A 25,384-nucleotide genomic window follows, 5' to 3' on the forward strand; every position below is an offset into this window, starting at 1 on the left:
CATCGCAAATATGTATATCATATAGTCACGTTTTCATCAAACATGATAAACTTTACTACTTTAACGGAGCAAATGAATTGAATGATATTTTAAACGGAGCAACAGTTTTATAGTACGCTTTAAAACCAATCAAAATAATGTGTTTAATTCATATAAAAACTATTTCATAAACATAATTAATGTGACGTCGATTGTACCAAATGTTAAAAAAATTAACATATCATTTTTGATAAAAAATCTGTTATTTTGCGATGTTAGCGAGACTCCCGCCGGGGAAAGATCAAATTAGAGAAATAAAAGTAATGCTTTTATATAACAAGTAACAATGTTGAAACACAATTGGAAGCAATAAATGGTATACAGTATATGTGATTATAGTTCATGAACCTTCTTTAATATCTCATAAGGCTTAAAAAGTCATAACATTTCAAAAAAACATATATGTTCAATGGTCTATACAGTCAAATTTGCTTTTTAAGGTTTCTTCAGTGTTTCTCCTGGCTTGTTCCTTGGCCTTTCTCTAAAGTTGTAGTATTAAGGTTAAGGTCCCATTGAGCCAATGTTCATATTTTTACAAAAAAAGTGCTTTCAGAAATTTCCAAGGGAACAATAAATTAAAAAAAACCGTCCAGAAGCAATGCGAACTTTTGCCGAACGAACCGGACTATCATTGCTTATATTCAACTGCACAATCCCCCCCCCCCTCCAGTCTCTAACTTCCACGAGGAATATCCGGTCAACGTTGAATAAATGTCGTCCTCAATATACACAAGCGGTCTCGAATTTATCACGGATTCGATTTACTTTACAACTGTACTAAGTTGACACTGTGATAACAATTAACGTTCAACTCCATTTCGAAACGATCTTTTCACACGCACAACTAAGACGCAAGTTCCTCAATAAACTTCCATTTGATTCCTGCGCTTCAAAAGTAATCTTGAATACCCTCACTTGTGAGAATTCGCTTCCATACACATTTAACACAAACAATTGCTGTTTAAAAGGTAAGCGCATTATCACTTAACATTTCTTGAGGGGTTCATCTTTGATCGATATATCGGCGAATGCACATTATAAATTATTTCGCTGAAAGATCTTAAACTATCTCCAAGTGTACTGCACGAGTCACGGTTCATGTAAATAAACATACCAGTACTTTTTCACTTGATCGCATCACTTCACATATACTTGGTCTAAGTAATCAACTCATATTCGTGAAACGGGTGTTGACTTAGACACACGGATGTTATGAATATGTGGCAATTTAGGCAACTTGAAGGGCTCTCCTTTCAAACGACGGCACATAACTTACAAATGCAGCACATTTCGTATTGTAGCAGTTCCTTGTGGAATTCAAAATTTATGCCAAGTTCATTTCAATGTGTGGATTACACCATTGTGATTTTTAATGTATATTCTCGAAAACTAAACGTGTTAATGTGGTTCCTTTCGGCAACAATATGGGACATTTTGCACCTGCACTCAATTTAGAATATTCCCCACGTCCGCCTAATCGCAAAATACCACTTTTAACGTCGATGAACAATCCAATTTGTTTCTTAAAGTTATTTGAACGCTTGTTTAAAATCACGTCAAAAACGTCTTGGTGATAATTTATCTGAACATTTGAAATCCACATTGTTTCGGCAGTTCTGACCTTCTCACTAGAAAGGAACAGAACGGATCGTTTTCTCTTTAAAGCATTCACAAAAACCAAAATCCAACATGTTAATCTGATGATTTTTAATGCTGACGAATATTTCTGAAAATCTATGCCAAATATGGTTGAGCGTGCATTGTTGGTAACTCTATCTCTCTCCCTCGACACTAACTGAGGTGCTTTAAGTGTAAACTCGGTACTGTCAACTTCTGAGTTTTCACCATTTCTTTTGTTCTCCCTAGTTAGCCACTTTTGACAATCCTTATTGAGCAAGTGTGGACCATGCCACTACAAGTTACTTTGTTTGCTAGCTTTTGTTCTTGAACAACATCTAGCAATATCCGCTGGGTTTTCATGTGTTGACACAAGATTGAATTTGATATCACAACTTCGTTTTATTTCTTGAACTCGATAATGCACGAACGCAGGTAGTTTTTTTTGTCCTATTTTATCCACTGAAATATCCACGGTGAGTCACTACATAGTTGTTACTCCGATATTTATCAATTGCGATATCACAAATTGTAAACATCTTACATCAATAACTGCTAATAATAGTTCTAAGCTGGGTATGTTACAGATTTGATCGGGGATAATCTCGTTTTCGAAAAAAAATCAAATGCCCTGCTGAAGAAGGTCTGTTGGACTGATGGAGATATACATTTTGTTGCAAATGATAATGACGACGCGTATCGAAATGCAATTATTTTTTTATTGTTTGCCTCACAAAACCACTGGAGACAACAAACTCATTGGGTCGTACACTGAAGCTACTTCATGTTATAATATCAACGTGTAATTATTATTTATAAATCTAATTAACGTGATATCGATTGAACCAAAGAGCTTAACATTTTAAACATCATCTTTGATAAATAATCTGATATTTCGCGATGTTCGCGACAGACGATTTGCATTATAGGCAATTCGAAAAAAAACCCTATTTTTTCACTACAACATTAATCAATTCACAGTCAGGAAAATATTTGACACTTTTATCCTGCATCGATTCATTCATCTTTTACCCAAACAGTTATATGTTATCCTCATTATGGGTTATTTATCATGACGATGCTCCTCGCTGATAGGTCTTGAACGGATGAAGCGCTGAAGTGACAGATATCGCAAACTCCAAGGGATATCACATTGTAATGATTTAGGATTCCATTTGCGCATTTCAACCTTTCAACGGTTTGCGTGTGCTTTACCATTAACAGGTAAAATATTTATGGACATCATTTATAAACGTGCATCAAATTAGATGTCGATCTCTATATCTTAAAATTGAATATTAACGGCATAGCCTATAGGTGCATTATTTGTTTTTACTCGTTGCAAGGTTTGTTGAATACATTTTTTCAGAGCTTTGATAACATTTCATAAGTACTAAGTATGCTGTTTATCTCTGGATTTTACTCTGACCTAGCATATCTTTGTGAGCGGGTTTGAGGTTTTATTGCGATTTAGCGTAATGTTTTATTTGTAACCAATTTGAAGGAAGTATTGATCTGACATATTCACCTTTGAAAAGAAATCTTTACGCTGTAAAATTGTGCTGTACAATTTATACGTGTATTTCTCGAATTACATTAACCGTGTGTACTTACAAATTGTGATAATGTAATAATTGTAAACATGCAATATCAACTTATTGACCTTTTATAATGTACAATAGATATGTTCAGTCAATAACAAGCCCGAGTAAAGTATCAAGTCTGTCGCAAAACTTTACATGTGTTCTTTTTGTATTATTATTATTCAGGTAAAAATAAATTATTTATGTTTGGCGTGTAATGGAATGAAACAGAAAACTTAAACGTCTTTTCTAGCAGTTTTCATGTGTTCAATATGTATTGCAGAAAAACTAAATAATACAATTTTTACAATTCAAACAACCTCTACCCCATTCACAAAAGAACGCACGTTATGATTACAGTCTAGCCTGCCCTTGATATACGGTGTGAGACCACAGTTATTTTTACTGTATGTTTCATATAAACACTAACCTGGCTTTTGACTGTATACACATCCCAATTGAAAAACAAGGACATGGCATCTCTAGAACAATTCAAGACACAAAATATAATCACAAGAAAACACCATGTTGACCATTGACCCGACTGTCAAAATTGAGTTCAAATACATAACCCTTCCGCCAAGGAGTCAATCGGCTACAAACAACTAATTTTCAGACTTCCACAAGCAATGATTTTTCCAATATTTACACTGAAAACTATCAATTTCTGCAATAGAGTGTCAAATTCAGTCAGGTTCTCTGCAAAAAGAACGTTTTTTGCTTCTTTTTCATTCAATTTAATAAAATATTGATACTTGAACACAAGCACTCTTTTTTCTGTATTCACAATCGGATCTTGGTCAACAGGGGGCAGATAACTGTGGTCTTAAGCAATACGATTTACGTTTCTGGTAATGCAGAAAAAATCGGATCTAGATGGACGATTTATATTTCAGGAAATGCAGACAAACTCGGCTCTCGATTAGCATTCATTGAGACAAACTCAGCTCTTAATGGATGATCAACTCTTCTGGCAGACGCACTCGGTTCGTATTAAATAGACGGTTTATTTTTCAGGAAATAAAGACTGCTGATAGAGACCGGAATACACAAGGTGACAACACAAAATGTTGGTGCATATATATATCAATTTCTGTAGTGATAGTGGATACTGAATAATTTAGGACAGGCACTGTATGATGTATTATTTTACATGACACGCGATGTGTTTATTCAGTCTGTAAGAAATAGTAACAGCAATCATTCGTTGATTTGTCTTTCTTTATTGGTATATTGGTAATTTAAATGAAATAGGTTTCTTATAATTGTATACTCACTTATTGAATGCTTATTTTAAAAGTTTGCGAACAACGAATCTAGGCCTGGTATACCTAAGGAAACAGGTTTTAAGCAAGAAAATAGCTTTTTCTCAGTGAACCAAAATATAGAAAAATGTCTATACATTGTATTATAAATAAAGGATTAAAAGAGATAAACAGGATGGCGTATGCATGTAGGTGTAAATTTAAAAATAAAGAAATGAAAGAAAAATACTTTGTGAATCTAAAGATATTTCTTAGAGGTTAATACACGGCGTAGCCGGGCCGTTGAGTGATAATTGGCCCGAATGACTCATAATGGCCCGAGACTCAACGGCTCTTTAATACAAATGTTTGTTTTTCTTATTTTGCAAATTTAAAGTTTGCTTTTTAAAGTTTACCTGCAATGCAGTTGTGCATTCTCATTTCGCTCCGGCTTGACCACGATGAGTTAACTCACTCTGAAAATAAATTTACTTTTTATTGTTTAGTTTTTGAGAGTGGGACACACAGGCAAACAGCATTTTGTTGTCACTTTTATGTTCCCATTCCAATTTCAATTGATCACTTTGAAAATTCGACAACACTTCTATCCGAATTTTTCTGTACGAATCACTGACATCTGTCTGTTCATGTCCTGAATAACTGGATTCAATTCAATAAACATTGACACTTAGCCAGTACAACGACTGTTTGTACTTAAATAAACCAATTACTTGTATTAATGATGTCAAAATGTATAAACAGTTGTTTTGTTTCAAGTAAATTCAATTTTGCCACTTCCTTTGTTCTGTTCTTTGAATGTCAACGCAGAATAAAAAACGCCGCCCTTATTATTCATTTAGTCAAGACATTATTTTGCAGTCGCCAAAATTGAGTGTAAGGCGAAAATTGAATGCACGTGCAAACGTTCTACGGGCTGCAAAATTATAATCGAAAATCGGACCGGGCCGCAAAACTGATAATCGCTGAGTCATGAAAATAATCGATAAATCCCTGTACAAATGTGTTACTACATATAGTTACATATGTATTAAATACGGATAATTACTAATAATGTGTATAATTAGGATAAATTATATGAGATGACAGTTGCATGTCTTTGTGCATTGGTTTTATTAACTTATCATTAAATGTGTTTGTAATGTAATTTAAAGCTGACAAAAAAGATACTGATGGCGAAGAAGAAGAGGAGGAGGAAAGCGAAAACGAAACACTTTGGGAACAGAGGTAATGTAAGAGTTGTTGTTTAATGTAGACGTATTTGCAATATTGACATTATAAATGTGAAGTAATTATGTTGTTATGTAAGAGTCGCATATTATATGTTTACATGTATAAAATATGAACATGGTGACACAAACATAATCAAATATCATTTATGCAAACTAACTTATTGAATTTAAATGTTCATGTATAGGAAAGCAGGTCTTAAAAGGAAAACAACAACAACCATGACTTCTAAAAAAAGAAGAAGAAAAAAACAGGAAGAGGAAAGTGATGAAGATAAAGAAGAAAGTGATAAAAGCGATGGAACTGCCGGTGAGACTTTTGAACTACCTTAACAATAGTAGGATAGGAACCAGATATCAGAACGTGTGTTAATTTAATTGTCTGTGGTTATTTCTGTATAACGTATTCCAAAATAGGTATTAAACATTCTGGATGAAGGTCCTTCTTAAGCGCGTTAACACCAGAAACGTGTTTGGTTGTAGAATGGAATAAAAACTTGGTAATTATAAAAAAGTAAGTCGATGAGGTTATCTTTAGAAAAGTACTATATCCAAAATAATAAAATGGCAAAATTTAGTCGTAGTATAAATTAAGTAGAAAATAATTAATATACCAAGCTAGTTTAACACCCCTTTAAAATCATTATAAACCATTACTTGGTCATAATCAAATCATTTTTTTTTCCGGATGGCCAAGTGATCATATAAAATATAAGGAGGTTCATGTGGCATTTCGGTAGTTTGGCTCTAGCCAGGCTCATTGGATGTTGAAATGGTAGAGATGGACGGTGCTGAGAAGAATTTTGGGTCATTGGTGAACAATACTGGTTGTAACATGTTCTTCGGTATTAGTGAGGTAGCTTAGCGTAAATGATAATGCGTTACCAGGCATCGTTCACATTAGGAGAATATTCAACAGGTGGAATTGTTGAGTTTGTTCACATCAATGGAGTCGGAAGGATAGGTCAATAATTATGCAAGCTACTTACCATGCTCTTCGTGGATTGGGTCGGGTGTAGTTGACAAAAAGTAGTGAAATAGTTCTATTGTTGCTCAGAAGTTGTCAAGGGATATAGAACATAAGGCAGCGTAACGAAATGTAACACGACCAAAGGTTTTAAGTCTATGCTTCATTAGAGGTAGTTGATGGTGAACAAATACAAATTAGCTACATTAGCTACTGTGCCAAGGGGTGTATTGAGTTGCAAGTACTGGTAAGGTTTTGTGGGCTAGCTACGGGCAGACACTTTGATCCAGTGAGTATAACTAGGTGAGCTCGCTTCGATGCAATGTATTATGATGATTTGAGGTGACCCGAGATTTGTTTATTTATACTAAAGGAAATAGAAACAACAAACAATTTCGTGATTTTACATATTTATTGTTTTTTTGAAAACAATATGTTTAATCAATTGTCTAATAATTGGGCACTACTTTATTGAATGATTTGTGTTAGCGAACAGAAAATCTATGGCCAGGTATGCCAAAGGAATTAATATTATTGAAAAAGTAGACAGCAAAGCAGCTATTATATAACTTAATTTTAAAGCCTTGGACCTCTCGATTTCTCGGTAAACTAAAAGAGAGAAAATGCCTTTAGATTGTAGAATCAATAAGTGCTGAGAAGAAATTTCGTATGATTTTGTGTATGCATCTATGTGCGAGGTTAAATGTGAAGATAAAGTACTTTTTATTAATTCCATGTTATTTTATACCGATTACAATTAAAATGTATAATTAGGATAAGTTATATGACGGAGAAGATTATTGTAAGTCGTCGTGCATTTGGTTTTATTCACTTTTCTTGAATGTATTTGTTATATACTTTAAATTTGATGAAAAAGGTACTGATGATGAAGCAGAAGAGGAGGAGGAGAGCGAAAAGGAAATACATAAAGAGAAAACTAAAACGAAAAAGGTGACACAGAGGTAAATTATGAAGCGTTGTTTAATTAAGTCATATTTGCAATCATGCTGTCAGAAATGTGTAGTCCTGTTATAGATTATCCCACCCCACTTCACATTTAACATGCCTACAATTCCTCCCTCTTTCAAATATGTTATTACACATCGGCATTTTTATATCCTAGTGATCGTTTTAGTTTTTTAAGGAATTTATCCCTTAAACATACCGTTATTTGATCCGCTATGATGCAGAATGTTTATTTTCAATTTACTGAATCGAGTACCTACACAGTTTAAAAAACCGTATAAGGTATGTTCTAAGTATGAACAACCATCTATGTTTACCTTTGTTAAATCATGTATAGTGTGTTTTACATAAATAAGGAAAGATATTTTTTGGTAAATTAAAGGAAGTGTCTATCATATTTTGTATTGATAATGAGAAGGAATTTTGTGGATAAATAAGTAAGCGATGTTTGTTCTCGAGGCCACGGTGCATCTACCAGCTGTGAGACATAAGTTAAAAGGATATAGTAAGAACTTCAATCCAACATAACATTATGGCTACTGTATGGATATGGTCATAAATTATTTTCAATGGATGTAATAGGGTTTAGCTAAGAGTCATTGAAGGGTGCTGCACCCTGTTTCTGAAAACAAATGTGACCTTTTACCCATAGCAGCCTGTCCATTAACTGCAGCACCATGTCCATTTTAAACCTGGCTAAAACCCAAATGTTGTATGAATGCAGAAGCCCGAATGATGCTGGTCGAGAAGCAAACACTACAAGGGGCAGTACTACAAGTAAACGATCACGCAATTCGAAGTCGGAGAAGACGAGAGGAAAGAATGAGAAGACAAAGGCAAGTTCAGTTCGAGCTAGGCGATAAGAATTTACGCATCGCAAATTTGAAGATAATATATGATCAACTTTACTAGCGCAATCGTTGATGGTCTCCCATTTATGTTGCTAATGTGTGCTTTTATTATAAACAAACCTCATATTCTGCATTATCTACATATATATGTATCTCCTCTAATATGAAATAAAAATGTTGATGTTTGATCTTGTTGGTTTTAGAAGGACAATTTACATTTCAGGAAATTGACGATTCACCAGCATTTCGAAAAAAATCTTATACACTTTTTTAACCATTAAACAATTCAGTCTGGGAAATTTTTGACGTGTTTATCCTGGATTAATTCGTTCATGCCTCTCATTCAAACTGTTATGGATTAGATCCCCATCAGGGGTACTTGGCTTCTCAAATATACAACATAATTTATTTCTGCTCGGGGTACAGACTCGAGAGTATGTCTAGAAGCTGTTAGCTTTCGCCAAAACCGAAGTAAAAGAAATTAGTATAAAGCCTCTTGAAATCGTACTGCACATGATTTATATCTACATGGAAGCTCAAATAAGCAAATGAATGTGCTTACGTATATTTTCTAGCAGTTCTTACTTGTATGATAAGTTTGCTTAAAAACTAAATAACAGTATTATAATTGATAAAATATTTTGGAATATAAAAAACCTCTACACCATTCACAAAAATATAAAAAAGACACGTTAAGTTTACATTTACGATTCTTGATAAACATTTCAGGAAATGGAGACTCGAATCTTAAAGCTACACTCTCACAGATTTACCGTTTTTCCACCTTTTTTGTTTTGGAATTAGCAAAAGTTTGCGTACATATCTGCAAACCAGTGATGCTAGACTGTTGACAAAAGATCAGATCGTAGATTTTCATATTTCCATTCCAAATTCAATGTTTTGTGGCTTAAACCGTTACTAACGGTTTAAGAAAAATGCATAAAACATCCATTTTGGAGCGGATATATGAAAGTCTGCTATCTGATTTTTGACATCAGTTTATCACTGGTTTTCAGATATTTACGCAAAAATTTGATCGTTCCAAGACAAAAAATAAAAAAGTTGTTAAAACGTTTAATCTGTAATCTGAGCGCAGCTTAAATACACATATTTTTCGGCAATTGAGACTAACTCACCTCTAAATGAATAATATACTTTTCTGACAATGTAGACATACTCGGTTCCTAATTGACGATTTATTTTTCAGGCAATAAAGACAAGTTCCCATCACAGGAGATTTCTCAGTGTACCAAAAGAGAGAAAATGTATATAAAGTGTAATATAAATGAATGATGAAAAAAGATAAATAAAAGATTATTTGGTATTTTGATATTTAGTACAGATAATAGTCAATAAATTGTATAATAAGGATAAATTATATCATAAAGAAGACTGTTGTATGTCTTTGTGTATTGGTTTTATTCTAGTATTGGTTGTATTCTTTTATCATTAAATGTGTGTGAAATGTACTTTAAAGCTTACAAAAAAGATGCTGATGACGAAGAAGACGAGGCGGAGGACAGCGAAAACGAAAAACAAAACACCAATCGGAAAAGGGCGACACAAGCACAGAGGTAATATCGGAATCGCTGTTTAATCTAGATGTTTTTGCAATAATGACATTATCAATGTGAAGCACTATATTATATGTTTACATGTTTAAGGTATTAACGTGGTGACATAAACAAAATCAGATATCATTCATGCAAACTACCAAACTGCATGTGTGGGTCCATTTCAGGAAAGGAGGCCCAAAAACGAAAAAACAACACATACAAAGAAAAGAAGAAACAGAACAGGAAAAGGAAGATGATGGAGATGAAGAAAGCAGTAATGAAATCGATGGAACTACTGGTAAGACTTTTGAACTTCCTTAACAATGGTAGGATATGAACCGGATACCAGAACGTTTGTTAAATTAAGTGTATGTTGTTATTTTTGTATAACGTATTCACAAATAGGTATTAAACATTCTTGATGAAGGTTCTTCTGACGCACATTTATACCAAAAGTGTGACGAATTGGCAAACATTTAGTATTTTGAATCCACATCTGATTACGTTAGTAGGGGTAGATGAAATTGAATAATGCAGATTAAAAACTTGGTATTTATAAAAATGGTAAGTCAATAAGGTTATCTTTAGAATAGTACTAGATCCAAAGAAAAAAAAAGGCAAAATTAGTCGAAGTAAATTTTCAGTAGATAATAATTAATAAACAAATGTACAATATACCGGTTTTTCGGTATTCGGGAGGTAGCTAGCGTAGATGATAATGCATTTGCAGGCATCGTTTTCGTTGGGAGAATATTAAAAAGCTGGAATTATTTAGTTTGATGGCGAGCTGTTCACATCGTTTGAGTAAAAAAGGAGCAGTCGACAATAAATTGTGTAATGTACTTTAACATGCTCTTCGGTGATGTTGACCAACAGTGGTGAAATAGTTCTTCTATTGTTGCTCAGAAGTTGTCAAGGGATATAGAACATAAGGCAGCGTAACGAAATGTAACACGACCAAAGGTTTTAAGTCTATGCTTCATTAGAGGTAGTTGATGGTGAACAAATACAAATTAGCTACGTTAGCTACTGTGCCAAGGGGTGTATTGAGTAGCAAGTACTGGTAAGGTTTTGTGGGTTAGCTACGGGCAGACACTTTGATCCAGTGAGTATAACTAGGTGAGCTCGCTTCGATGCAATGTGTTATGATGATTTGAGGTGACCCGAGATTTGTTTATTTATACTAAAGGAAATAGAAACAACAAACAATTTCGTGATTTTACATATTTATTGTTTTTTACAAACTATATGTTTAATCAATTGTCTAATAATTGGGCACTACTTTATTGAATGATTTGTGTTAGCGAACAGAAAATCTATGGCCAGGTATGCCAAAGGAATTAATATTATTGAAAAAGTAGACAGCAAAGCAGCTATTATATAACTTAATTTTAAAGCCTTGGACCTCTCGATTTCTCGGTAAACTAAAAGAGAGAAAATGCCTTTAGATTGTAGAATCAATAAGTGCTGAGAAGAAATTTCGTATGATTTTGTGTATGCATCTATGTGCGAGGTTAAATGTGAAGATAAAGTACTTTTTATTAATTCAATGTTATTTTATACCGATTACAATTAAAATGTATAATTAGGATAAGTTATATGACGGAGAAGATTATTGTAAGTCGTTGTGCATTTGGTTTTATTCACTTATCTTGAATGTATTTGTTATGTACTTTAAATTTGATGAAAAAGGTACTGATGATGAAGCAGAAGAGGAGGAGGAGAGCGAAAAGGAAATACATAAAGAGAAAACTAAAACGAAAAAGGTGACACAGAGGTAAATTATGAAGCGTTGTTTAATTAAGTCATATTTGCAATCATGCTGTCAGAAATGTGTAGTCCTGTTATAGATTATCCCACCCCACTTCACATTTAACATGCCTACAATTCCTCCCTCTTTCAAATATGTTATTACACATCGGCATTTTTATATCCTAGTGATCGTTTTAGTTTTTTAAGGAATTTATCCCTTAAACATACCGTTATTTGATCCGCTATGATGCAGAATGTTTATTTTCAATTTACTGAATCGAGTACCTACACAGTTTAAAAAACCGTATAAGGTATGTTCTAAGTATGAACAACCATCTATGTTTACCTTTGTTAAATCATGTATAGTGTGTTTTACATAAATAAGGAAAGATATTTTTTGGTAAATTAAAGGAAGTGTCTATCATATTTTGTATTGATAATGAGAAGGAATTTTGTGGATAAATAAGTAAGCGATGTTTGTTCTCGAGGCCACAGTGCATCTACCAGCTGTGAGACATAAGTTAAAAGGATATAGTAAGAACTTCAATCCAACATAACATTATGGCTACTGTATGGATATGGTCATAAATTATTTTCAATGGATGTAATAGGGTTTAGCTAAGAGTCATTGAAGGGTGCTGCACCCTGTTTCTGAAAACAAATGTGACCTTTTACCCATAGCAGCCTGTCCATTAACTGCAGCACCATGTCCATTTTAAACCTGGCTAAAACCCAAATGTTGTATGAATGCAGAAGCCCGAATGATGCTGGTCGAGAAGCAAACACTACAAGGGGCAGTACTACAAGTAAACGATCACGCAATTCGAAGTCGGAGAAGACGAGAGGAAAGAATGAGAAGACAAAGGCAAGTTCAGTTCGAGCTAGGCGATAAGAATTTACGCATCGCAAATTTGAAGATAATATATGATCAACTTTACTAGCGCAATCGTTGATGGTCTCCCATTTATGTTGCTAATGTGTGCTTTTATTATAAACAAACCTCATATTCTGCATTATCTACATATATATGTATCTCCTCTAATATGAAATAAAAATGTTGATGTTTGATCTTGTTGGTTTTAGAAGGACAATTTACATTTCAGGAAATTGACGATTCACCAGCATTTCGAAAAAAATCTTATTCACTTTTTTAACCATTAAACAATTCAGTCTGGGAAATTTTTGACGTGTTTATCCTGGATTAATTCGTTCATGCCTCTCATTCAAACTGTTATGGATTAGATCCCCATCAGGGGTACTTGGCTTCTCAAATATACAACATAATTTATTTCTGCTCGGGGTACAGACTCGAGAGTATGTCTAGAAGCTGTTAGCTTTCGCCAAAACCGAAGTAAAAGAAATTAGTATAAAGCCTCTTGAAATCGTACTGCACATGATTTATATCTACATGGAAGCTCAAATAAGCAAATGAATGTGCTTACGTATATTTTCTAGCAGTTCTTACTTGTATGATAAGTTTGCTTAAAAACTAAATAACAATATTACAATTGATAAAATATTTTGGAATATAAAAAACCTCTACACCATTCACAAAAATATAAAAAAGACACGTTAAGTTTACATTTACGATTCTTGATAAACATTTCAGGAAATGGAGACTCGAATCTTAAAGCTACACTCTCACAGATTTACCGTTTTTCCACCTTTTTTGTTTTGGAATTAGCAAAAGTTTGCGTACATATCTGCAAACCAGTGATGCTAGACTGTTGACAAAAGATCAGATCGTAGATTTTCATATTTCCATTCCAAATTCAATGTTTTGTGGCTTAAACCGTTACTAACGGTTTAAGAAAAATGCATAAAACATCCATTTTGGAGCGGATATATGAAAGTCTGCTATCTGATTTTTGACATCAGTTTATCACTGGTTTTCAGATATTTACGCAAAAATTTGATCGTTCCAAGACAAAAAATAAAAAAGTTGTTAAAACGTTTAATCTGTAATCTGAGCGCAGCTTAAATACACATATTTTTCGGCAATTGAGACTAACTCACCTCTAAATGAATAATATACTTTTCTGACAATGTAGACATACTCGGTTCCTAATTGACGATTTATTTTTCAGGCAATAAAGACAAGTTCCCATCACAGGAGATTTCTCAGTGTACCAAAAGAGAGAAAATGTATATAAAGTGTAATATAAATGAATGATGAAAAAAGATAAATAAAAGATTATTTGGTATTTTGATATTTAGTACAGATAATAGTCAATAAATTGTATAATAAGGATAAATTATATCATAAAGAAGACTGTTGTATGTCTTTGTGTATTGGTTTTATTCTAGTATTGGTTGTATTCTTTTATCATTAAATGTGTGTGAAATGTACTTTAAAGCTTACAAAAAAGATGCTGATGACGAAGAAGACGAGGCGGAGGACAGCGAAAACGAAAAACAAAACACCAATCGGAAAAGGGCGACACAAGCACAGAGGTAATATCGGAATCGCTGTTTAATCTAGATGTTTTTGCAATAATGACATTATCAATGTGAAGTACTATATTATATGTTTACATGTTTAAGGTATTAACGTGGTGACATAAACAAAATCAGATATCATTCATGCAAACTACCAAACTGCATGTGTGGGTCCATTTCAGGAAAGGAGGCCCAAAAACGAAAAAACAACACATACAAAGAAAAGAAGAAACAGAACAGGAAAAGGAAGATGATGGAGATGAAGAAAGCAGTAATGAAATCGATGGAACTACTGGTAAGACTTTTGAACTTCCTTAACAATGGTAGGATATGAACCGGATACCAGAACGTTTGTTAAATTAAGTGTATGTTGTTATTTTTGTATAACGTATTCACAAATAGGTATTAAACATTCTTGATGAAGGTTCTTCTGACGCACATTTATACCAAAAGTGTGACGAATTGGCAAACATTTAGTATTTTGAATCCACATCTGATTACGTTAGTAGGGGTAGATGAAATTGAATAATGCAGATTAAAAACTTGGTATTTATAAAAATGGTAAGTCAATAAGGTTATCTTTAGAATAGTACTAGATCCAAAGAAAAAAAAAGGCAAAATTAGTCGAAGTAAATTTTCAGTAGATAATAATTAATAAACAAATGTACAATAAACCGGTTTTTTCGGTATTCGGGAGGTAGCTAGCGTAGATGATAATGCATTTGCAGGCATCGTTTTCGTTGGGAGAATATTAAAAAGCTGGAATTATTTAGTTTGATGGCGAGCTGTTCACATCGTTTGAGTAAAAAAGGAGCAGTCGACAATAAATTGTGTAATGTACTTTAACATGCTCTTCGGTGATGTTGACCAACAGTGGTGAAATAGTTCTTCTATTGTTGCTCAGAAGTTGTCAAGGGATATAGAACATAAGGCAGCGTAACGAAATGTAACACGACCAAAGGTTTTAAGTCTATGCTTCATTAGAGGTAGTTGATGGTGAACAAATACAAATTAGCTACATTAGCTACTGTGCCAATGGGTGTATTGAGTAGCAAGTACTGGTAAGGTTTTGTGGGTTAGCTACGGGCAGACACTTTGATCCAGTGAGTATAACTAGGTGAGCTCGCTTCGATGCAATGTGTTATGATGATTTGAGGTGACCCGAGATTTGTTTATTTATACTAAAGGAAATAGAAACAACAAACAATTTCGTGATTTTACATATTTATTGTTTTTTACAAACTATATGTTTAATCAATTGTCTAATAATTGGGCACTACTTTATTGAATGATTTGTGTTAGCGAACAGAAAATCTATGGCCAGGTATGCCAAAGGAATTAATATTATTGAAAAAGTAGACAGCAAAGCAGCTATTATATAACTTAATTTTAAAGCCTTGGACCTCTCGATTTCTCGGTAAACTAAAAGAGAGAAAATGCCTTTAGATTGTAGAATCAATAAGTGCTGAGAAGAAATTTCGTATGATTTTGTGTATGCATCTATGTGCGAGGTTAAATGTGAAGATAAAGTACTTTTTATTAATTCAATGTTATTTTATACCGATTACAATTAAAATGTATAATTAGGATAAGTTATATGACGGAGAAGATTATTGTAAGTCGTTGTGCATTTGGTTTTATTCACTTATCTTGAATGTATTTGTTATGTACTTTAAATTTGATGAAAAAGGTACTGATGATGAAGCAGAAGAGGAGGAGGAGAGCGAAAAGGAAATACATAAAGAGAAAACTAAAACGAAAAAGGTGACACAGAGGTAAATTATGAAGCGTTGTTTAATTAAGTCATATTTGCAATCATGCTGTCAGAAATGTGTAGTCCTGTTATAGATTATCCCACCCCACTTCACATTTAACATGCCTACAATTCCTCCCTCTTTCAAATATGTTATTACACATCGGCATTTTTATATCCTAGTGATCGTTTTAGTTTTTTAAGGAATTTATCCCTTAAACATACCGTTATTTGATCCGCTATGATGCAGAATGTTTATTTTCAATTTACTGAATCGAGTACCTACACAGTTTAAAAAACCGTATAAGGTATGTTCTAAGTATGAACAACCATCTATGTTTACCTTTGTTAAATCATGTATAGTGTGTTTTACATAAATAAGGAAAGATATTTTTTGGTAAATTAAAGGAAGTGTCTATCATATTTTGTATTGATAATGAGAAGGAATTTTGTGGATAAATAAGTAAGCGATGTTTGTTCTCGAGGCCACAGTGCATCTACCAGCTGTGAGACATAAGTTAAAAGGATATAGTAAGAACTTCAATCCAACATAACATTATGGCTACTGTATGGATATGGTCATAAATTATTTTCAATGGATGTAATAGGGTTTAGCTAAGAGTCATTGAAGGGTGCTGCACCCTGTTTCTGAAAACAAATGTGACCTTTTACCCATAGCAGCCTGTCCATTAACTGCAGCACCATGTCCATTTTAAACCTGGCTAAAACCCAAATGTTGTATGAATGCAGAAGCCCGAATGATGCTGGTCGAGAAGCAAACACTACAAGGGGCAGTACTACAAGTAAACGATCACGCAATTCGAAGTCGGAGAAGACGAGAGGAAAGAATGAGAAGACAAAGGCAAGTTCAGTTCGAGCTAGGCGATAAGAATTTACGCATCGCAAATTTGAAGATAATATATGATCAACTTTACTAGCGCAATCGTTGATGGTCTCCCATTTATGTTGCTAATGTGTGCTTTTATTATAAACAAACCTCATATTCTGCATTATCTACATATATATGTATCTCCTCTAATATGAAATAAAAATGTTGATGTTTGATCTTGTTGGTTTTAGAAGGACAATTTACATTTCAGGAAATTGACGATTCACCAGCATTTCGAAAAAAATCTTATTCACTTTTTTAACCATTAAACAATTCAGTCTGGGAAATTTTTGACGTGTTTATCCTGGATTAATTCGTTCATGCCTCTCATTCAAACTGTTATGGATTAGATCCCCATCAGGGGTACTTGGCTTCTCAAATATACAACATAATTTATTTCTGCTCGGGGTACAGACTCGAGAGTATGTCTAGAAGCTGTTAGCTTTCGCCAAAACCGAAGTAAAAGAAATTAGTATAAAGCCTCTTGAAATCGTACTGCACATGATTTATATCTACATGGAAGCTCAAATAAGCAAATGAATGTGCTTACGTATATTTTCTAGCAGTTCTTACTTGTATGATAAGTTTGCTTAAAAACTAAATAACAATATTACAATTGATAAAATATTTTGGAATATAAAAAACCTCTACACCATTCACAAAAATATAAAAAAGACACGTTAAGTTTACATTTACGATTCTTGATAAACATTTCAGGAAATGGAGACTCGAATCTTAAAGCTACACTCTCACAGATTTACCGTTTTTCCACCTTTTTTGTTTTGGAATTAGCAAAAGTTTGCGTACATATCTGCAAACCAGTGATGCTAGACTGTTGACAAAAGATCAGATCGTAGATTTTCATATTTCCATTCCAAATTCAATGTTTTGTGGCTTAAACCGTTACTAACGGTTTAAGAAAAATGCATAAAACATCCATTTTGGAGCGGATATATGAAAGTCTGCTATCTGATTTTTGACATCAGTTTATCACTGGTTTTCAGATATTTACGCAAAAATTTGATCGTTCCAAGACAAAAAATAAAAAAGTTGTTAAAACGTTTAATCTGTAATCTGAGCGCAGCTTAAATACACATATTTTTCGGCAATTGAGACTAACTCACCTCTAAATGAATAATATACTTTTCTGACAATGTAGACATACTCGGTTCCTAATTGACGATTTATTTTTCAGGCAATAAAGACAAGTTCCCATCACAGGAGATTTCTCAGTGTACCAAAAGAGAGAAAATGTATATAAAGTGTAATATAAATGAATGATGAAAAAAGATAAATAAAAGATTATTTGGTATTTTGATATTTAGTACAGATAATAGTCAATAAATTGTATAATAAGGATAAATTATATCATAAAGAAGACTGTTGTATGTCTTTGTGTATTGGTTTTATTCTAGTATTGGTTGTATTCTTTTATCATTAAATGTGTGTGAAATGTACTTTAAAGCTTACAAAAAAGATGCTGATGACGAAGAAGACGAGGCGGAGGACAGCGAAAACGAAAAACAAAACACCAATCGGAAAAGGGCGACACAAGCACAGAGGTAATATCGGAATCGCTGTTTAATCTAGATGTTTTTGCAATAATGACATTATCAATGTGAAGTACTATATTATATGTTTACATGTTTAAGGTATTAACGTGGTGACATAAACAAAATCAGATATCATTCATGCAAACTACCAAACTGCATGTGTGGGTCCATTTCAGGAAAGGAGGCCCAAAAATGAAAAAACAACACATACAAAGAAAAGAAGAAACAGAACAGGAAAAGGAAGATGATGGAGATGAAGAAAGCAGTAATGAAATCGATGGAACTACTGGTAAGACTTTTGAACTTCCTTAACAATGGTAGGATATGAACCGGATACCAGAACGTTTGTTAAATTAAGTGTATGTTGTTATTTTTGTATAACGTATTCACAAATAGGTATTAAACATTCTTGATGAAGGTTCTTCTGACGCACATTTATACCAAAAGTGTGACGAATTGGCAAACATTTAGTATTTTGAATCCACATCTGATTACGTTAGTAGGGGTAGATGAAATTGAATAATGCAGATTAAAAACTTGGTATTTATAAAAATGGTAAGTCAATAAGGTTATCTTTAGAATAGTACTAGATCCAAAGAAAAAAAAAGGCAAAATTAGTCGAAGTAAATTTTCAGTAGATAATAATTAATAAACAAATGTACAATAAACCGGTTTTTCGGTATTCGGGAGGTAGCTAGCGTAGATGATAATGCATTTGCAGGCATCGTTTTCGTTGGGAGAATATTAAAAAGCTGGAATTATTTAGTTTGATGGCGAGCTGTTCACATCGTTTGAGTAAAAAAGGAGCAGTCGACAATAAATTGTGTAATGTACTTTAACATGCTCTTCGGTGATGTTGACCAACAGTGGTGAAATAGTTCTTCTATTGTTGCTCAGAAGTTGTCAAGGGATATAGAACATAAGGCAGCGTAACGAAATGTAACACGACCAAAGGTTTTAAGTCTATGCTTCATTAGAGGTAGTTGATGGTGAACAAATACAAATTAGCTACATTAGCTACTGTGCCAATGGGTGTATTGAGTAGCAAGTACTGGTAAGGTTTTGTGGGTTAGCTACGGGCAGACACTTTGATCCAGTGAGTATAACTAGGTGAGCTCGCTTCGATGCAATGTGTTATGATGATTTGAGGTGACCCGAGATTTGTTTATTTATACTAAAGGAAATAGAAACAACAAACAATTTCGTGATTTTACATATTTATTGTTTTTTACAAACTATATGTTTAATCAATTGTCTAATAATTGGGCACTACTTTATTGAATGATTTGTGTTAGCGAACAGAAAATCTATGGCCAGGTATGCCAAAGGAATTAATATTATTGAAAAAGTAGACAGCAAAGCAGCTATTATATAACTTAATTTTAAAGCCTTGGACCTCTCGATTTCTCGGTAAACTAAAAGAGAGAAAATGCCTTTAGATTGTAGAATCAATAAGTGCTGAAAAGAAATTTCGTATGATTTTGTGTATGCATCTATGTGCGAGGTTAAATGTGAAGATAAATTACTTTTTATTAATTCCATGTTATTTTATACCGATTACAATTAAAATGTATAATTAGGATAAGTTATATGACGGAGAAGATTATTGTAAGTCGTCGTGCATTTGGTTTTATTCACTTATCTTGAATGTATTTGTTATATACTTTAAATTTGATGAAAAAGGTACTGATGATGAAGCAGAAGAGGAGGAGGAGAGCGAAAAGGAAATACATAAAGAGAAAACTAAAACGAAAAAGGTGCAACAGAGGTAAATTATGAAGCGTTGTTTAATTAAGTCATATTTGCAATCATGCTGTCAGAAATGTGTAGTCCTGTTATAGATTATCCCACCCCACTTCACATTTAACATGCCTACAATTCCTCCCTCTTTCAAATATGTTATTACACATCGGCATTTTTATATCCTAGTGATCGTTTTAGTTTTTTAAGGAATTTATCCCTTAAACATACCGTTATTTGATCCGCTATGATGCAGAATGTTTATTTTCAATTTACTGAATCGAGTACCTACACAGTTTAAAAAACCGTATAAGGTATGTTCTAAGTATGAACAACCATCTATGTTTACCTTTGTTAAATCATGTATAGTGTGTTTTACATAAATAAGGAAAGATATTTTTTGGTAAATTAAAGGAAGTGTCTATCATATTTTGTATTGATAATGAGAAGGAATTTTGTGGATAAATAAGTAAGCGATGTTTGTTCTCGAGGCCACAGTGCATCTACCAGCTGTGAGACATAAGTTAAAAGGATATAGTAAGAACTTCAATCCAACATAACATTATGGCTACTGTATGGATATGGTCATAAATTATTTTCAATGGATGTAATAGGGTTTAGCTAAGAGTCATTGAAGGGTGCTGCACCCTGTTTCTGAAAACAAATGTGACCTTTTACCCATAGCAGCCTGTCCATTAACTGCAGCACCATGTCCATTTTAAACCTGGCTAAAACCCAAATGTTGTATGAATGCAGAAGCCCGAATGATGCTGGTCGAGAAGCAAACACTACAAGGGGCAGTACTACAAGTAAACGATCACGCAATTCGAAGTCGGAGAAGACGAGAGAAAAGAATGAGAAGACAAAGGCAAGTTCAGTTCGAGCTAGGCGATAAGAATTTACGCATCGCAAATTTGAAGATAATATATGATCAACTTTACTAGCGCAATCGTTGATGGTCTCCCATTTATGTTGCTAATGTGTGCTTTTATTATAAACAAACCTCATATTCTGCATTATCTACATATATATATATATCTCCTCTAATATGAAATAAAAATGTTGATGTTTGATCTTGTTGGTTTTAGAAGGACAATTTACATTTCAGGAAATTGACGATTCACCAGCATTTCGAAAAAAATCTTATTCACTTTTTTAACCATTAAACAATTCAGTCTGGGAAATTTTTGACGTGTTTATCCTGGATTAATTCGTTCATGCCTCTCATTCAAACTGTTATGGATTAGATCCCCATCAGGGGTACTTGGCTTCTCAAATATACAACATAATTTATTTCTGCTCGGGGTACAGACTCGAGAGTATGTCTAGAAGCTGTTAGCTTTCGCCAAAACCGAAGTAAAAGAAATTAGTATAAAGCCTCTTGAAATCGTACTGCACATGATTTATATCTACATGGAAGCTCAAATAAGCAAATGAATGTGCTTACGTATATTTTCTAGCAGTTCTTACTTGTATGATAAGTTTGCTTAAAAACTAAATAACAATATTACAATTGATAAAATATTTTGGAATATAAAAAACCTCTACACCATTCACAAAAATATAAAAAAGACACGTTAAGTTTACATTTACGATTCTTGATAAACATTTCAGGAAATGGAGACTCGAATCTTAAAGCTACACTCTCACAGATTTACCGTTTTTCCACCTTTTTTGTTTTGGAATTAGCAAAAGTTTGCGTACATATCTGCAAACCAGTGATGCTAGACTGTTGACAAAAGATCAGATCGTAGATTTTCATATTTCCATTCCAAATTCAATGTTTTGTGGCTTAAACCGTTACTAACGGTTTAAGAAAAATGCATAAAACATCCATTTTGGAGCGGATATATGAAAGTCTGCTATCTGATTTTTGACATCAGTTTATCACTGGTTTTCAGATATTTACGCAAAAATTTGATCGTTCCAAGACAAAAAATAAAAAAGTTGTTAAAACGTTTAATCTGTAATCTGAGCGCAGCTTAAATACACATATTTTTCGGCAATTGAGACTAACTCACCTCTAAATGAATAATATACTTTTCTGACAATGTAGACATACTCGGTTCCTAATTGACGATTTATTTTTCAGGCAATAAAGACAAGTTCCCATCACAGGAGATTTCTCAGTGTACCAAAAGAGAGAAAATGTATATAAAGTGTAATATAAATGAATGATGAAAAAAGATAAATAAAAGATTATTTGGTATTTTGATATTTAGTACAGATAATAGTCAATAAATTGTATAATAAGGATAAATTATATCATAAAGAAGACTGTTGTATGTCTTTGTGTATTGGTTTTATTCTAGTATTGGTTGTATTCTTTTATCATTAAATGTGTGTGAAATGTACTTTAAAGCTTACAAAAAAGATGCTGATGACGAAGAAGACGAGGCGGAGGACAGCGAAAACGAAAAACAAAACACCAATCGGAAAAGGGCGACACAAGCACAGAGGTAATATCGGAATCGCTGTTTAATCTAGATGTTTTTGCAATAATGACATTATCAATGTGAAGTACTATATTATATGTTTACATGTTTAAGGTATTAACGTGGTGACATAAACAAAATCAGATATCATTCATGCAAACTACCAAACTGCATGTGTGGGTCCATTTCAGGAAAGGAGGCCCAAAAATGAAAAAACAACACATACAAAGAAAAGAAGAAACAGAACAGGAAAAGGAAGATGATGGAGATGAAGAAAGCAGTAATGAAATCGATGGAACTACTGGTAAGACTTTTGAACTTCCTTAACAATGGTAGGATATGAACCGGATACCAGAACGTTTGTTAAATTAAGTGTATGTTGTTATTTTTGTATAACGTATTCACAAATAGGTATTAAACATTCTTGATGAAGGTTCTTCTGACGCACATTTATACCAAAAGTGTGACGAATTGGCAAACATTTAGTATTTTGAATCCACATCTGATTACGTTAGTAGGGGTAGATGAAATTGAATAATGCAGATTAAAAACTTGGTATTTATAAAAATGGTAAGTCAATAAGGTTATCTTTAGAATAGTACTAGATCCAAAGAAAAAAAAAGGCAAAATTAGTCGAAGTAAATTTTCAGTAGATAATAATTAATAAACAAATGTACAATAAACCGGTTTTTCGGTATTCGGGAGGTAGCTAGCGTAGATGATAATGCATTTGCAGGCATCGTTTTCGTTGGGAGAATATTAAAAAGCTGGAATTATTTAGTTTGATGGCGAGCTGTTCACATCGTTTGAGTAAAAAAGGAGCAGTCGACAATAAATTGTGTAATGTACTTTAACATGCTCTTCGGTGATGTTGACCAAAAGTGGTGAAATAGTTCTTCTATTGTTGCTCAGAAGTTGTCAAGGGATATAGAACATAAGGCAGCGTAACGAAATGTAACACGATCAAAGGTTTTAAGTCTATGCTTCATTAGAGGTAGTTGATGGTGAACAAATACAAATTAGCTACATTAGCTACTGTGCCAATGGGTGTATTGAGTAGCAAGTACTGGTAAGGTTTTGTGGGTTAGCTACGGGCAGACACTTTGATCCAGTGAGTATAACTAGGTGAGCTCGCTTCGATGCAATGTGTTATGATGATTTGAGGTGACCCGAGATTTGTTTATTTATACTAAAGGAAATAGAAACAACAAACAATTTCGTGATTTTACATATTTATTGTTTTTTACAAACTATATGTTTAATCAATTGTCTAATAATTGGGCACTACTTTATTGAATGATTTGTGTTAGCGAACAGAAAATCTATGGCCAGGTATGCCAAAGGAATTAATATTATTGAAAAAGTAGACAGCAAAGCAGCTATTATATAACTTAATTTTAAAGCCTTGGACCTCTCGATTTCTCGGTAAACTAAAAGAGAGAAAATGCCTTTAGATTGTAGAATCAATAAGTGCTGAAAAGAAATTTCGTATGATTTTGTGTATGCATCTATGTGCGAGGTTAAATGTGAAGATAAATTACTTTTTATTAATTCCATGTTATTTTATACCGATTACAATTAAAATGTATAATTAGGATAAGTTATATGACGGAGAAGATTATTGTAAGTCGTCGTGCATTTGGTTTTATTCACTTATCTTGAATGTATTTGTTATATACTTTAAATTTGATGAAAAAGGTACTGATGATGAAGCAGAAGAGGAGGAGGAGAGCGAAAAGGAAATACATAAAGAGAAAACTAAAACGAAAAAGGTGCAACAGAGGTAAATTATGAAGCGTTGTTTAATTAAGTCATATTTGCAATCATGCTGTCAGAAATGTGTAGTCCTGTTATAGATTATCCCACCCCACTTCACATTTAACATGCCTACAATTCCTCCCTCTTTCAAATATGTTATTACACATCGGCATTTTTATATCCTAGTGATCGTTTTAGTTTTTTAAGGAATTTATCCCTTAAACATACCGTTATTTGATCCGCTATGATGCAGAATGTTTATTTTCAATTTACTGAATCGAGTACCTACACAGTTTAAAAAACCGTATAAGGTATGTTCTAAGTATGAACAACCATCTATGTTTACCTTTGTTAAATCATGTATAGTGTGTTTTACATAAATAAGGAAAGATATTTTTTGGTAAATTAAAGGAAGTGTCTATCATATTTTGTATTGATAATGAGAAGGAATTTCGTGGATAAATAAGTAAGCGATGTTTGTTCTCGAGGCCAATGTGCATCTACCAGCTGTGAGACATAAGTTAAAAGGATATAGTAAGAACTTCAATCCAACATAACATTATGGCTACTGTATGGATATGGTCATAAATTATTTTCAATGGATGTAATAGGGTTTAGCTAAGAGTCATTGAAGGGTGCTGCACCCTGTTTCTGAAAACAAATGTGACCTTTTACCCTTAGCAGCCTGTCCATTAACTGCAGCACCATGTCCATTTTAAACCTGGCTAAAACCCAAATGTTGTATGAATGCAGAAGCCCGAATGATGCTGGTCGAGAAGCAAACACTACAAGGGGCAGTAGTACAAGAAAAAGATCACGCAATTCGAAGTCGGAGAAGACGAGAGAAAAGAATGAGAAGACAAAGGCAAGTTCAGTTCGAGCTAGGCGATAAGAATTTACGCATCGCAAATTTGAAGATAATATATGATCAACTTTACTAGCGCAATCGTTGATGGTCTCCCATTTATGTTGCTAATGTGTGCTTTTATTATAAA

General features: G+C 33.3%; 1 protein-coding gene across 1 annotated transcript in view; it reads left to right on the forward strand.

The window, feature by feature from the left end:
* The window catches only part of LOC128227794 (ABC transporter F family member 4-like), a 37,822-nt gene extending 12,541 nt beyond the window's left edge, over nt 1-25,281 (forward strand). The window contains exons 6-30 of the mRNA XM_052938654.1: nt 4,257-4,308; nt 5,656-5,728; nt 5,919-6,040; nt 7,575-7,659; nt 8,388-8,499; nt 9,722-9,779; nt 9,992-10,088; nt 10,256-10,368; nt 11,763-11,847; nt 12,576-12,687; nt 13,910-13,967; nt 14,180-14,276; nt 14,444-14,556; nt 15,952-16,036; nt 16,765-16,876; nt 18,099-18,156; nt 18,369-18,465; nt 18,633-18,745; nt 20,140-20,224; nt 20,953-21,064; nt 22,289-22,346; nt 22,559-22,655; nt 22,823-22,935; nt 24,330-24,414; nt 25,143-25,281. Of these exons, the coding sequence (XP_052794614.1) occupies nt 4,257-4,308; nt 5,656-5,728; nt 5,919-6,040; nt 7,575-7,659; nt 8,388-8,499; nt 9,722-9,779; nt 9,992-10,088; nt 10,256-10,368; nt 11,763-11,847; nt 12,576-12,687; nt 13,910-13,967; nt 14,180-14,276; nt 14,444-14,556; nt 15,952-16,036; nt 16,765-16,876; nt 18,099-18,156; nt 18,369-18,465; nt 18,633-18,745; nt 20,140-20,224; nt 20,953-21,064; nt 22,289-22,346; nt 22,559-22,655; nt 22,823-22,935; nt 24,330-24,414; nt 25,143-25,281 (2,331 nt within the window). The remainder of the gene's footprint in view (nt 1-4,256; nt 4,309-5,655; nt 5,729-5,918; nt 6,041-7,574; nt 7,660-8,387; nt 8,500-9,721; nt 9,780-9,991; nt 10,089-10,255; nt 10,369-11,762; nt 11,848-12,575; nt 12,688-13,909; nt 13,968-14,179; nt 14,277-14,443; nt 14,557-15,951; nt 16,037-16,764; nt 16,877-18,098; nt 18,157-18,368; nt 18,466-18,632; nt 18,746-20,139; nt 20,225-20,952; nt 21,065-22,288; nt 22,347-22,558; nt 22,656-22,822; nt 22,936-24,329; nt 24,415-25,142) is intronic.
* The last annotated feature ends 103 nt before the right edge of the window (nt 25,282-25,384 follow it).

This window comes from Mya arenaria, chromosome 1 (genome assembly GCF_026914265.1).
Source record: "Mya arenaria isolate MELC-2E11 chromosome 1, ASM2691426v1".
Classification (NCBI taxonomy): Eukaryota; Metazoa; Mollusca; class Bivalvia; order Myida; family Myidae; genus Mya; species Mya arenaria.